The 14928-nt window shown below is 40.9% G+C and overlaps 1 protein-coding gene across 1 annotated transcript in view; it reads left to right on the top strand.

The window, feature by feature from the left end:
* The window catches only part of LOC139029053 (nebulin-like), an 82348-nt gene that overhangs the window by 1750 nt on the left and 65670 nt on the right, over positions 1–14928 (top strand). The window contains 25 exon segments of the mRNA XM_070447959.1: positions 4848–4958; positions 5264–5320; positions 5323–5373; positions 5521–5730; positions 5953–6057; positions 6989–7093; positions 7655–7759; positions 7873–7980; positions 8544–8660; positions 9312–9413; positions 9810–9917; positions 10108–10212; positions 10366–10464; positions 11071–11175; positions 11404–11511; positions 11645–11758; positions 12057–12254; positions 12529–12636; positions 12848–12946; positions 13217–13321; positions 13608–13694; positions 13696–13764; positions 13861–13957; positions 13960–14144; positions 14693–14899. Of these exon segments, the coding sequence (XP_070304060.1) occupies positions 4848–4958; positions 5264–5320; positions 5323–5373; positions 5521–5730; positions 5953–6057; positions 6989–7093; positions 7655–7759; positions 7873–7980; positions 8544–8660; positions 9312–9413; positions 9810–9917; positions 10108–10212; positions 10366–10464; positions 11071–11175; positions 11404–11511; positions 11645–11758; positions 12057–12254; positions 12529–12636; positions 12848–12946; positions 13217–13321; positions 13608–13694; positions 13696–13764; positions 13861–13957; positions 13960–14144; positions 14693–14899 (2865 nt within the window).

Here is a 14928-nt window from a genome sequence, read left to right as displayed (position 1 = left end):
CAGTAAGTCGTCCAGGTGTCTTTGAGCTGTGAGCAGGGTTAGATCCTGTTTCCAAAGAACACGCATCTTCCTATATGCTAGCTATAGACATGGCACTGGCTAGCCCTGTACAGTCCAGAGAACTGTACATCAGACCGGGGACCAGCCAATAAAATCAAAACCCCTGCCACTTCCCTATTTTCTTGGACATTTTAAAGCCCAGTTATGAACATAAAAAGTAATCACACCCTTTTGTTTACAAGGACCATCGCACTTAAGCAGTGCGAGGTTCAAAATGGGAAAACTCCTTTAACTTGGTAGTCGATGTAGAAGTAGTATAAGTACACTTTACCTGACCAACCACCTTATCTTCAAGGCTCCCAGAGAGATCAACTACTGACAACTATAGGCTTTGATGGCAGGAGCACACTGATGTAATAGGTCTAGTTATTACACAACAGACAGTGTGAAGACATTGCTGTCATTCCTGCAGATACTGTCAATTTGTATTAAGTTACACTGCACTGCAATATGCATGAATGGAAGAGTCCATCATCATTCGTCATCTATAACATTTCTTACACCATTGGTGTAAAATGTATAGTAATGTTGGGATGATGTTCCATTCAGAAGAGTTATGGATTGTTTGGGGAGCTGCTATTTTGTTTTGTTAGTAACCAATGTTTTGTGTTAGATATAAACATGTAGTATCAGTAAGATTATACTGTGCCTTTCTTTAACAATGTGTAATATTGGTGCAAAACCTCTGTCACACAATAGAACATTTTGAAGCGTTTGGCTTCAGACTGGCAGTTCTGGAGATGGTGTAGTATCACCATAATCCACACAGTCTATTCCAGTGTTGACAGCTCCCCAAGCTCTAACATAGATTTTCATACTGTGTCGTTGTATTTCTTTGAGGGTCCACTCTGTGTCAGAGCGTCCAATGGAAGAGTGAAAGCAGAAGGCTAATAACTGAATCTCTTATTTCCTGGTGAAATGGGGTTAAAGTTAGCCTCGTATTTGTCTAAACTTTATGTTGTTGATAACTTATAGGGGAATCCAAATAATTCCTTCCTAATTGAGGATGTGGAAGATACTTCTGATTTGTCATTGTTACATATTCAAAACATTTAGCAAAATGAACTACAGTATTTGGAAAGTTATTGTTTGGTTCCCATATAACATATCCACTTTTTCAAAGAGATTTATCAATCTTTAATGCAAAAATGTAAATGCTTTGTAATGCAGAAAAAAAAGAATACGCTCAACTCAATACACTCTGATTTCACTACTACTTTCATCTACACTTTGGAGGACATTTTTAAAGAGATGACTATGATCTTAATAGTAAGATAGCTTCTTTCATCTGATCTACAGGCTGGGGAGAAACGTGCAGCTGTGCATTTTATAGGATATACAGTACTCTAAGTTGCGGATAATAACTGGGTGGATTGTACAATCATTCAGGACAACAGTTTTTTGTTGACATTTCAGGATGGTTATTAAGTGGTTATTAATATGGATTATACTGTACTAAGTATTTRATATGCAGCATTTAACGATTTGAACAATAGCACTTTCTCAAGATAGTACATAGTTTTATGTTATGCTGCTTTTCCCTCTTAATGTTAATCAAGTTTGAGATCTTTTCAACTTCCAATTTGACAGTATATTTTTCTCTCAGTAAGATAAATATTTATTCTGAGCTCTGATATGTGGCTGTTAAACACTCTCGGGACAGCACAGGAGATACACATTTAGCAGTTGACATAGTGAGAAGTGCTGCCTGCTGTAAATCACACGGCAGTAGCTCCAGTAGCCGTGCTTGTGTCTGCTAACATCACTCATAGGATGTGCTTAGGAGGTTGATTCATGTAGAGAGAAACCAGCAGGCAACTAGCAGCTAGCTAGAAGAGTAAGGCAAATCTAAGCTCTGTAGGAGCAGAATCTTAGCCTGATTCCAGATCTGTTTGTGATGTCTTGCCAACTCCTGAATAGAAGATTCTACCTGTTCTCTGTCCTCCATTGTTTATTGTAATTTCTGAAAACCTGTTGGGGAACAACAACAAAGCAGGTGTGGGGTAGTTCATGTACCTGTATGATTCTCCTCCTGTCTTGTAGAGTCAGAAAACGGCCTCTTACAACTGTTGTTTAAAGTGTTTGCGATGTTTTTCCCCCAGCTCTGGTGTATCAGTGTTTCAGTAAGCTGTTTGGCATTTGAATCGCAGGCCTATGTTGTGTCGGGACGATAATGATGATGATTCTGACCATTAGTTCGAGGGTTTTCTAGACAGTTCCACCAGTAGGGTTGTTAGACGTGTTCATCGGGCTGTCCCCTATTAATGGTATGGCAATGAGTACCTTCCTGAGTTAGAGAACAATGTCTCACTCTCAACTCACAGAGGTCACTGGTTATAAGTTTGGCTTAGTTAAAGTTAGACGCAGGCTATTCAGGGAACATGTGTGAGAATGTTTTTAGTTTAGTAGAGTATGTTGCTCTGATTTAAGCTAATAGTAAGGAGATTTATTAGTATAATCACTAAGGATTAAAGCAGTTTTAGCTGTCTTGTTGATATTTGGATTCATAGCGACTATTTACAACAAGGACAATGGACTTGTTAATGGAATAACCAACAACAATAGCCAGTGAGGTCATGTGAGGGTGTATATACAGTATTCCCAGGGATGGTCGGACAGAGGGTTCTGTCTGTCAGACCTGAGATTAAATACTAGAATCTTTCACATACTTTTAATGTTTGCTTTAACTTGGAGTGACAGGTGGGCATGGTTTGCCGTTTTGCAAATATTCTATTGTTTCCATTGTCCCAGACAAACTCACTCATTCAAAACCAGCTAAAGTATTTGAAATTATTGTAAGTAGATTTGAACCCAGGTCTGGTCAGAGAGCTCTGTCAGATGCAGGCAGGCAACCAGCACACATTCAGTCAGGCAGACAGAGCCATCAGTCAGGCAGTCATTCAGGGCTATTATAGGCTCCTACTCCTCTTTCCCCCTGGATTAGAGGCTTCATTACACTCTTCAGTAATCACAGTATATACCAGGATCCAAAAGGACACCTTCAAGGTCACTGGGGGGATCTGGGATATATGGAACCTTTTATTACATTATAGTGAATGTAATTATTATATCATTATGCTAATTGTCAAAGACTGTAGCTGAGCATTAGTGCTGAAAGTAGAATATCTGACTTAACTACCACAACCAGATAATTGTGGTGACAGTGCAGATGAGTATTAAGTGAGTTTAAAATGAGTATTACTGTTTATCAATGTTGTTTACAGTATAAAAGGCTAACTGAATGTGTCAGAGATCAGATAATTATTGCACCAGAGCTGGGGAAAAACCCCATCCAATACATTTGTGATATGTCTTCCTTTTGCTTGTAATGGCGATTTTGAAACCAGCGAGTTGTTCCTATATTTATAGTATTTTGACGAGACGGTGACTTCGACCACCTCTCACCAGACCACAACTCAGGTGGGAGCAGAGGTAAAGCAACAGGTAGAAGACAACAGTGAAATAAACAGCACATGCAGCTCATGATGCTTTGGTTGTGCTTGCATGTCATGGGGGTTATTCCACAGATGTAAGCCTAACAAAGGAGAGAAATTCTAGAAAGGATACTGTTTAAAAAAGCGATGTGCGTGACCCTGTGGATTATTAAACAAACTACCTTGTTTAACAATTCACAATTTTGTCAAGTCGAGGAACTCCAAAAGTGAGTTCCCAAACAAAAAGGCGATTGTTTGGGTAATTCACAAATCATGACTTCATGTACATTTTCTCAGGCTAGTGAGTGATTGATGAAATAGCCCTCATATAGGCAGATTTTGCTAAATGATGCATGCAGTCAATTGTGTCTTGTTCACCACTGCTTTTGTCCACTGGCTCGTTCATGGCCAGTCTCTCCTTCCCTTTCCTTCAGTCTCCTTTTCATTTCCTTCATTCATTCCCTTTCCCTCAATTCCTTTCCTTTCCGTCATCCATTCCCTTTCCCTCAGTAATTTTTCTTTCCTTTGTTCATTCCCTTTCCCTCAGTCCCTTTCCTTTCCTTCATTCATTCCCTTTCCCTCAGTCGCTTTCCTTTCCTTCATTCAGTCCCTTTCCCTCAGTCTCTTTCCTTTCCTTCATTCAGTCCCTTTCCCTCAGTCCCTTTCCTTCGTTCAGTCCCTTTCCCTCAGTCGCTTTCCCTCAGTCCCTTTCCTTTCCTTTGTTCATTCCCTTTCCCTCAGTCCCTTTCCTTTCCTTTGTTCATTCCCTTTCCCTCAGTCCCTTTCCTTTCTTTCATTCAGTCCCTTTCCCTCAGTCCCTTTCTTTTCCTGTAGCCCTGATAATAAGTCCTATCCTCTGTCCCTACTAGACCTTAACCTAGCCAATACCATATTATCTCCCATCCCATTACCTCCATGTAGAATTACATTGTTTTCTAATCATTCCATTTAATGCCTTGATGATACAGTCAAATACCACAATTAGTAGCTAAGGTGATTTTTTTTAATCAGCCATTGCAATGAATTCTTGCAGGTAAGTGAACTTGGTTGCAGAGTAGCATGAAGTAGACTAAGTCATTGTTGCTTTCACACACGTGTCCCTTTTGTAAGAGACTTATGATAGTCAAAATGTAATTCACTTGTTTACCCATTTATTTATATTACACCTAGTATAATACTACTATTCTGGCATTGTTACAGTAGCATTGATTCTGTCTTGTTTCTGGTTTCTCTGTATTGTCTCGCTAGCCTCTTTGTTGTAAATGGATGTGTACCTCTGGTCTGGTTTCCTCTCATAAAGGAACAACAGTCATAGTTTGACACATGACTAACAGCCTTACCTCTGTTCCCCAGTCTGGCGTTCCTGTGAGAAGAGTCGTCAGGAAGAAGGCTAAGGTGGACACCTCCAAGTTCATGACTCCTTACCTGGCCCACAGCCAGAAGATGCTGGACTTGTTCTCCTATGTAAGCAAGCCCATTACAACCAGGTCATGTTCATTAGGGTACATCGTAGCAAAACGTTTTGAAAAGTCTAGGTAGTCTCTTTTCTGTTTCCGTCAGTATTCTTCCGTATATTGCCTAATGACAAAGGAGAAACCCAAGTCAATTGCCTTTTTTCATGCCCCCCCCCCCCCCCCCCCCCCCCCCCCCCCCCCCCCCCTCCCCCCCCCCCTCCCCCCCCCCCCCCCCCCCCCCCCCACCCCCCCCCCCCCCCCCCCCCCCCTTTGGATCATGATTATGAAGATATTGTTCCGATGTGTCCCTAACAGAACAAGTACCGTCATGCCTATGACAAGGCTAAGGGGAAACCCTATGACATCTCGGCTGGACCACACCTGAGATGATGAGGATCAAGAAGGCTCAGGAGCAGCTGTCTGAGGTAAGGAGGCCTCCATTCTCTTCTATTCTGTCCACTTCTCTGATAGATATCATATATCACAGTCTAAGTCAATGTTGCACTGTCACTAATAATAATATCAAAATAAAACTTTGGTCAAATCGACACTTGACTCATTGCCTCTACCAGGTGAAATACCGGATGGAGGGGAATAAGGTCAGGTGTACCAGTCTGTACGATGGGGAGGCCAGAGAGATCGCCCATGTCAAGCATGTCTCGGAGTTGATCAGCAAGGTTCTGTACAGGGCCAAGTGGGATGAGACTAAGGACAGGTACTTGCTGCCCCCTGATGCCCCTGAGCTTGTCCTGGCTGTGAAGAATGCTGCCAACTACAGCAAGGTAACTTCATACTCAGCCTTCACTGTAGTGGTGCTGTTACAACACTTGTCCCAGGCTAATTTATTGAGTCGTAGGAGATTATAATAATATTTTATACGTAGATTACTCAATTCAGGTGAATCAAGAATGATCTTAGTAATTCATCTTTATTCAAAAAAAGGTAGATTGCTTTTCTATATTTGAGCCGATGCAACTTCTCCTTTTGTTTTTCTGTGTGATCAGAAACTGTACACAGAGGCCTGGGATGAGGACAAGACCATGTGCTATCCCTACAGTGACTCTCCTGAGCTGCGCAGGGTGGCAAAGGCACAGGAGGTCCTCAGTGATGTGAGTACTGCAACTACCTGTTGGTATTCTAACCTACACTTAACTACACTTTTCCTTGTAATTACAGCAAGTTGATATCAGTGTTAAGTCGGTTTTATAGTTACTGTTTTATATTACTGTTTTACAGTTACTGTTTTATAGWACTGTTTTATAGTTACTGTTTTATAGTTACTGTTTTATAGTACTGTTTTATAGTTACTGTTTTATAGTTACTGTAAGTTGTATTTGAACAGCATTCATTTCTTACACTGAGTGATTGTTATAACTGGTTGTTCTATGATTTAAATGTTGTAAGTCATAAATATCCTTCTCAACACTTCCTAGAATGCAGTGTCTGCGTCAGTCAGTCAGCTGAACCACATCCATGAGTGTGGTGGTACACTTTGTAATTCACTTGGAACAATTCATTGCTCACATCGCATTACTTGACAGTAAGGTGTCCTACATCAATCAGACTTCAGGAAAACACAGTTTACACCCTTCATTTAAAAACTCTATTTTTGCTTCCTGAGCTTTTTGTTTTCTGCTGACTCAGATGTTCCATATGGAAACATTTCCTCTGAGCAGCTATTTCTACATGTAGGATGCAATTAAAATGGTCACTGCTGTCGCTCTTTTTTTAAAAGTGAACTTCAGATTTTCGCTGATCCAGTTTATTGGCTTTTCCAGTTAGATATCATCAAGCAGAGCATTACCACATGTAGCTAACAGGCATCACATGTTGTGTCAAAGGTATTGATTAGAGAAACATCTCGTCATGGCCTGGGGTGGCCTAGCGGTCACTGCTGCTGCTTTCAGAGCGAATAAGCTGGTGTTAATATGGGTTCAAATCCAGCACACACCCTTCTAACACACTGTCCTCCTTACTTTCCTGTCTCTCCTCTGTGTCTCTTCTGTTCCTCTCACCATTTTGTTCTGCTCCATTCTGCAGATCCTGTACAAGAAGGGTCATGCTGAACGCACGGCGAAGTACACCTCTCTGGCTGTCTCTAATGATATGGAGATGGCCAAGAAAAATTTTGAACAGCGCAGTGACGTAAGTGGTGTGACACACACACACACACACACACTGATTCATTGACAATGGCTTCTCATCATCCTTGACAACGTTGTAATGTAGACATTTGAGAGACTCATTATCATAGCCCTTAGCTGTAGAGTCCTGACAGAGAGGACAGGGTGGACCAGTGGGTGCTGTCAGTCACTGCCTGACATGGGTAAAGTCCCCAGCCCTGCTGTCCTTGTCCCTGGGAGATAGAGGGGGATGACTGCCACCTGCTCCATGATATTATTGGAAGGCAGCAGCCCTGTTCTGGCAGACAGACGTGGTGCAACGACAATAGCCTGAGATTATTTTAAATCCTCACCGCTCCCAACATGTTTTATACACCCCCTGTAGTTGCAGAGGCCCCAACAATTTCAGCATCCATCTATAATGTTCATATCATTCTGTTTTGAATGACTTTTAAGGCAACATTTTGACAGATAATATTTTAAGCGTTTCTTGATTGTGTCATGCCTCTATTTTGCCATTTTAGTTCAGTAGCTTATTTTAAATGACCCCAATGTCTGACTTTTCCTTGCTTTTCTCTTGCAGCTCAAGTACCATGAGGACTACAACAAGAACGTCAAGGGCCACTGGTGCGAAACGCCCTACATTGATGTGGCTGTTGCTAGGGTGGCTATGGACAACGTCAGCAATGTAAGAGCCCACTATTGTATAGCATATTAATAGTTATTGGCATAATTTACATTACAGTATGCCTTCATCAAATCATAACCTGTCATATCTATATTTGTCTTTTCTCATTTCAGAAAAAGTACACGGCTGCATATGAGGACATAAAAGACCAAATCAATTTTATGCAAACTGAGACGCCAGAATACAAACAGAACAAGAAGGCTGGTCACGCTGCCAGCTCAGTGAGTCTATAAGCCCTCAAAGAGAGGGACATAAAGGAGAACACACAAGCACACACAATACACACACCAACCAACCAACCAGCTAACCAACCAACCAGCTGTCTTCTGCTTCTCTCAGAGAATAGAAGCAGGGAAGTGGGAGCTGGCTGAGTATATTTTTATAGATCCATCTCATGCGGCAGCAAGCAGAGAGACACACGACACTAGTTTGACCTCGAGCTCTAAACAGAGCGTGAGTCAACACTGTGACTCTTTTGTCACGCAGACATCAAGATGTGCCCACACATGTTCTGTACCCAGAATCAGAACACTTGATAAAGAATAAATCACTGGCAAACAGTAGTTTGAAAACATTTAGGCTATAACGTAGGTGGTAACAAAACTGTAGCTTTTTAGTTTTGAGAAGGAGTCATTGCCTATAAGCATTTTTCAATCAAATTTAAACACTTCAATCCAAAATCTGCTATGATGATGAGTAATTGTATTAACCTTGCCATGAATCACTGTATCACAGCAAACCATATATATAATGTATTGACTTGTACCCATTCTTCTCTCCTCAGATCAAATACAAGAAGGACTATGAGAAGAGCAAAGCGGTGGCTGACTACAATGTTCTCCCAGCCTCTGACAACCCTATGCTCAGGCAGCTGAGATACGCTGGCACCATCTTGAGTGACGTAAGTGTCTAAGTCGGGGAGACTGAACCATTGGTCCAAACAGGTGTCATACTCAAATAGACAGAAGTTACAGGAAGCTACACAATCACGTCTCTTCTATGAGAGGCAGTCATTAGTTACAGAAAATCATTCAGTATCCCATCCCATGTTCTGGCAGACAGCAACAGTTATCTTTCATCTCCGTTCTCAAAAGTCACTACTCGTGTTTCAAATGAACTTGTATAGTTTTTACTAGTACATTTTTATCTAGACAGTTGGCAGTTTGCTAGTTGGACAGTTTGATAGTTGGCTGCTAACAGGGTAGAAGTTATCACAGCAGATTCCTGCTAGTTAAATCATGACAGTGAGTAAGGGTGCACCCCCCTCTTACTGAATTATCAGGAGCCACTTATACTGTAGTTAACCCACTGAAGGTGTAACATGACCCAAGCGCTACTTTGATGAGTCTAGTTAGTTACTAGTCATTCACTGTCAACTTGTTAATAATTAGTGTAGCCATTCATAGAGCCTTATATTTGGAAATAAGATGGATATAGTTTTACTCATTTTGCCTAGTTTCATCAATTGAAAGCCAAATACTAACTTTGATATGCATTTGAGACATATGAATACTTTTGTTTGCCATTTCTTCTCCGATCACTCCCTTTGCAGAAAGTGTACAAGGCCAGCTATGAGAAATCGAGGGGGTCCAGTATCAACTACTGTGACACGCCCAAATTCAAGATGGACTCTGTTGTACAAAAGTTCAGTGACGTGAGTATTCCCTTCATAGTCTTCACTGATGATGTTAATGTTTTTTTTTAAATTGTTCAACAAATCATTGAACAGCACGTTTTACAATTCCTTTTTACATTTTAGTCATTGAGCAGACACTCTTATCCAGAGAGACTTACAGTTAGTGCATTTAAGATAGCTAGGTAGGACAACCACACGACACAGTCATAGTAAGTACATTTCTTCTCAATAAAGTAGCTATCAGCAAAGTCAGTGCTATTAAAAAAAGACAAGTGATAGTGTTAGTTCAAGAAAGACATTACAAATGGCAGCAATGACCCAACTGATCATTTAAAGTGGATCTCCATTATTGTATGTAAGAGGCAAATGGATCTTACATGGATTCATCTTTACTCCCTCTATCTCCCCTCACAGGTACATTATAAAGACAAGTATAAGAATGAGGTGAAGGGACACTATATTGGCAGCTATGAGGACATCTACATGCTTCACTGCAAGAAAGTGGAGGAGATAAAGAGCGAGGTAAGTCATGTTGCATTGTTTTTATTTTGTTCTCTTCTCTGATGCTTTGTTAAGAGTAACACATTGGTTGTCTCTCAAATGGCTCCTTACTCCTTATATAGTGCACTAGTTTGATCCAGGGCCCAGTGTACGACAGGCAAGTTCACTCTCAGTGATTAGAAAGTAATCATCTGTTCTTCTGTCTTTTCAGCAAAATTACAAAGCAGATTATGAGGACATCAAGACAAGATGTTTCTATCCTCAAACCATGACGCCAGAATATGAGGCTTATAAGAAAGTTGCACAGTGTAAAGATGTAAGTATGCCTCTTGAGGAAATGGTACAAATTATAACCAGTCAGTTGCACTATGATTAGCATGGATAAAGCCTTTCCATTGAACATTAGATTGACATAATTCTTTCTTTTTTATTCTTGATATTGATATGTATAATTTACTTTTTTTTGCAGAAAGTTTACCGGCAACATCCGGACACAGTGAAATTTACGCAAGTGACAGACTCGCCTGTTCAAGTGCAATCTGCCATCAACGCCAAACAGCTGAGTGATGTATGTATTCAACTTTTACGACAGACCTTATATGAGTGTTAAGTTCCATTTTAAATAGCTTCAGTATGAAATTACAATTACGTATATCTGTCTCCCTTAAAAAATAGGTATTTTGACCTCAATGGAACAACCTGTTAAAAAGTACATGTTTTAGAATTTTGTTCGAATTTTGGAACAAATACCAGAAAAGAGACTTCAAGGTCGAGCCGTTGCCATGACACTAAAGGTTCCTGAAGGTTGTTGCCTGAAAATGTGCTCATTCATCCACTTAGCACATAGCTCAGCTGTCTTCCTGCGGACGCCATGGAAACCAGAGAGAGTTATCTCTCTCTCTCTGTAGTATTAATAGCAACATGCATTCAGTCTGCTGAAAATAACCCTAGTCTCAAATGAGGAGGGGGGCTGACAGTTATGAGAGACTACTCTGAAAAGGAGAGGCCTCTCACTCCTTTGAGAAAGGCAACACTGCTCTCTAGTGGTGTGGAATGACCCATGTAGTACTCATCTTCTCCACAATATAGCTCTCTGTTCTACATAGTGCCAACCGTACATTTTCCTGTACCTGACTGTACTGTATTTTCATGAGGTTCTTCCTGTCTTTTCCAGCTCAACTACCACGCAGCGTATGAGTTGGATAAGTTTAAGTGTGCCCTGCCCCCAGACTACCCGTTCTTCATCCAGTCCAAAGTTAATGCATTTAACCTTAGTGATGTAAGCCAAATTCTGTTGATGATACTGTAGATAATGTTTTAAAAATCCAGTTGTAATTCGAATCCAGTTATAATTTCATTTGTTATAATATGATTTGAAAATAATATGCTTGTATTGACATCATTTCACAATCATTGTAGTTGGTTATTGTTGACCTCATTGGATAAACCCTCCTGATTTTTACTTGCATGATACTGATATCTTCAATGTATTTGTAACTCTGTGCAGAATTGTTACAAGTATGATTGGGAGAAAGCAAAAGCCAAGCAGTTTGAGTTTAAGGGTGATGCTATCTCGATCCTTGCAGCCCGTGCCCACACAAATATAGCCAGTGACGTGAGTATGCATGCACTGAAATAAACATCTACACATACATGTAATATTAGTATTCATATTGATAATGCTGACAGTTTCCTTTGGTGTACTTTGTAGTATAGGCCTTGACCTTACTTTTGCTCTTTGCCCTCAGGTCAAATACAAGAAGGATTTTGAGAAGAACAAGGGAAAGATGGTGGGAGCCCTCAGCATCCGGGACGACCCCAAGATGCTACACTCCATGCACGTGGCCAAAATACAGAGTGATGTAAGTCATTTTCCTGCCCAGGGAATAAAGATTAGACAAAAAATTWGCCGGCTAGCTTAATCGGGCACATTTGAAATGTTGGTTGATGTGCAATGTCTTTGACAAATAAATCTAATAAAGTAAAGTAAATTCCACTTAGTTTTGGTATGAAACAGAAATATGAGGATAGTGGCTGTCAGTGTGACAGGGGTATAAGGGCTTACTGTGACTCGTCTCAACTTTATATTAAATAAACACTTTTTTATCATAGAGAGTATGTGGTGCCTCACCTTCTAATTCTCTCAAACTCTCTCCACAGCGTGAGTACAAGAAGGACTACGAGAAGACAAAGACCAAGTACATCACCACGCTGGACATGATGTCTAACACCCTGGCCAAGAAGTCCCAGGGTATCGCCAGCATGGCCGGCTACAGAACCATCCACAACCGCTACTTCCTGCCCTACGACGCCATGTCCCTGGACCTGGCCAAGAATGCCAACATCATCCAGAGTGACGTAAGAACACCATCACCCAGATTGATAGATWGATTGATTGATTGATTGATTGATAGATTGATAGATAGATTGATAGATAGATAGATAGATTGATTGATTGATTGATTAATTAATTAATCTGGCTGATTGATCGAATTGAATGATCGATTGATTTCGTTTGCTTTCATCCTATTAAAGGTCTGGGGAAAAAGTTTTTATAATATTGGAGTATTTCAAAAACGGTAGAAGTATAATGAAAGTATTACTCCCACTTGGTTATTTTCCCTCACTACAGAATGAATACCATTCAGACTACAACAACTTCACCAAGGGATCTGGTTGGGTCACCTTCGGCTCCATGGAAGTGGAGAAGGCCAAGAAAGCCGGAGAGATCCTCAATGAGGTAGCTACTACAACATGATCTAGTTCAAGGTTTAAGTTTATTTGCCATAATGTGGTACATTAATCAGGAAACCATACCATAACTCTCACAATAAAAATGTTTTGATATGTTTTGTTATGTATGGTCTTTTCTTGCCTTGACAATATAAAAACACAACAAGATTGGTTTCATCTGCTTTGACCTATTTGTTCCCTTTTTTCCTACACTTCAGAGAAAGTACCGTCAGCACCCAGACACCGTCCCGTTCACTTCCATCGCTGACCATCCAGTCATGATGCAGGCCCAGGTCAACCAGCTAATGAGGAGTGATGTGAGTGTTATTATACAGTATTAACATTATTGGATGATAGAATCGTGTAATTCAGATCATTTAGACATCATGGGGCGGTTTCCCTGTGCCGAGCAAACTGTTTACTTCATAGCGGTTACATATTCAACTTAGTACAAATATGATTTTTTTTAAATATATAAATAAAGATGAAACAATCAGTAATTCATTTATTTGGATGGAACACCTATTTTATATCTATAAATATGTGTTTGTGCACTCAATACAATTTGTATTCTTCTTCCCCTGCAGCTTCACTACAAGAAGGGTCTTGAGGAGATCCACCAGAAGTACTCTCTGCCCCATAATGACCCCCAGTTCCTTCAGGCCAAATGCAACGCCTACAACATCAGCAAGGTACTGTTGACCAACACTAATAAGTTACGCCTCATATTCATATTTCATTTAATGAATTATCAAATGTTTTATCAGATTATCACTGCCTGCCTGGATAAGAGCGTCTGCTAAATGACTTAAATGTAAATGTAAATGTAAATATAAAGAGCACACTTCTCTGCACTGTGTAGACATCTTTCCTCCAAATACAACTGTGCCTTCTTGGGTGTGCACTGCATGCCTATACTGTGTTGTATTAGTGTCTCATGGAAATAGTGTATTCATTTACCGTATTGGTTTATTTCAGAACTACTACAAGCAAAGCTGGGAGGAAACCATTGCGAAAGGCTACGACATGAGGCCAGATGCTATCTCTGTCATCCATGCTAAGCAATGGCAGACATATTGCCAGTGATGTAAGTATGCAATATTCACCAGGACAACATAAAAAGCTGTACAGGGTAGTCAACAACAATGTTTCTACGTTGAATAGTGTCAGATTATCTGATCATTTTTTACTTGTTCCTTTCAGATCCAGTACAAGAAAAGACCAAGTGAAGGGAAGAGGCAAACAAGTGGGCTGCCGTAATCTTCAGGATGATCCCTTGCTGGTGCACTACATGCAGGTGGCCAAGATGCAGAGTGAGAGGAACTACAAGAAGACTACCACAAGTCCAAGCTGAAGTACTGCTCCCCAGTTGACATGATGAGTGTTGCACATGCTAAGCAAGCCTCTGCAGTGCAAACCTATACTGGCTACAGGAAAGTCCAACACCATTACAGTCTTCTCCCTGACTCCATGAATCTTGAGCTGGCTCGCAACATGAACACCAATGCCAGTGATGTGAGTACTCTGACTCCTACCCAGGGATAGAACTAAATTATTTTCTGACTGGCCAGAAGGGCAATTTCTACCCAGGTGACATTCTACTAGTGAAGGGTCCAAAATCTGTGCCATGCGGTATTTGAAAAGATAACGTTTTAAGGGCTCCCGAGTGGTGCAGTGGTCTAAGGCACTGCATCTCAGTGCTAGAGGCATCACTGGTTCGATTCCAGGCTGTATCACAACCGGCCGTGATTGGGAGTCCCATAGGGCGGCGCACAATTGGCCCAGCTTCGTCCAGGTTAGGGTTTGGCCGGGGTAGGTCGTCATTGTAAATACGAATTTGTTCTTAACTGACTTGCCTAGTTAAATAAAAAWWAAAAAAACGTTTCACTGGCCTGGTGGGCTAGTTTGGCACATTTTCTACTAGCCTGGTTGGAAAAGTACTAGCCTCCGGCCTTTAGAAACTCTAGCTTTAACTTGTAAGTTGTAATGCTGCATCTTCGATTTTTATTGTAGTGGCTTTTTGCAGCATTTCTCACATTGTCTCCTCTCCTTGCCGGATGCAGGTGAACTACAAAGCGGATTGGGAGAACTATGTGAAGGGAACTGGCTGGATCCCTATCGGATCCATTCCAGTGGAGCTAGCCAAGCAGGCCGGCGCCGCTCTGGACGAGCACAAGTACAGGCAGCACCCTGAAAACTTTAAATTCACCAGCAAGATGGACGGCATGAATATGGAGCTGTGCAAGCAGAACCAAAAGATTATGAATGTTGTGAGTAGTATTTACTTACTAGGAAGGCC

The sequence above is a fragment of the Salvelinus sp. IW2-2015 genome, linkage group LG2, assembly GCF_002910315.2.
Source record: "Salvelinus sp. IW2-2015 linkage group LG2, ASM291031v2, whole genome shotgun sequence".
NCBI classification, from domain to species: Eukaryota; Metazoa; Chordata; class Actinopteri; order Salmoniformes; family Salmonidae; genus Salvelinus; species Salvelinus sp. IW2-2015.
The sequence above is the reverse complement of the archived record's forward strand: the minus strand, read 5'-3'. Positions and strand labels throughout refer to the sequence as shown.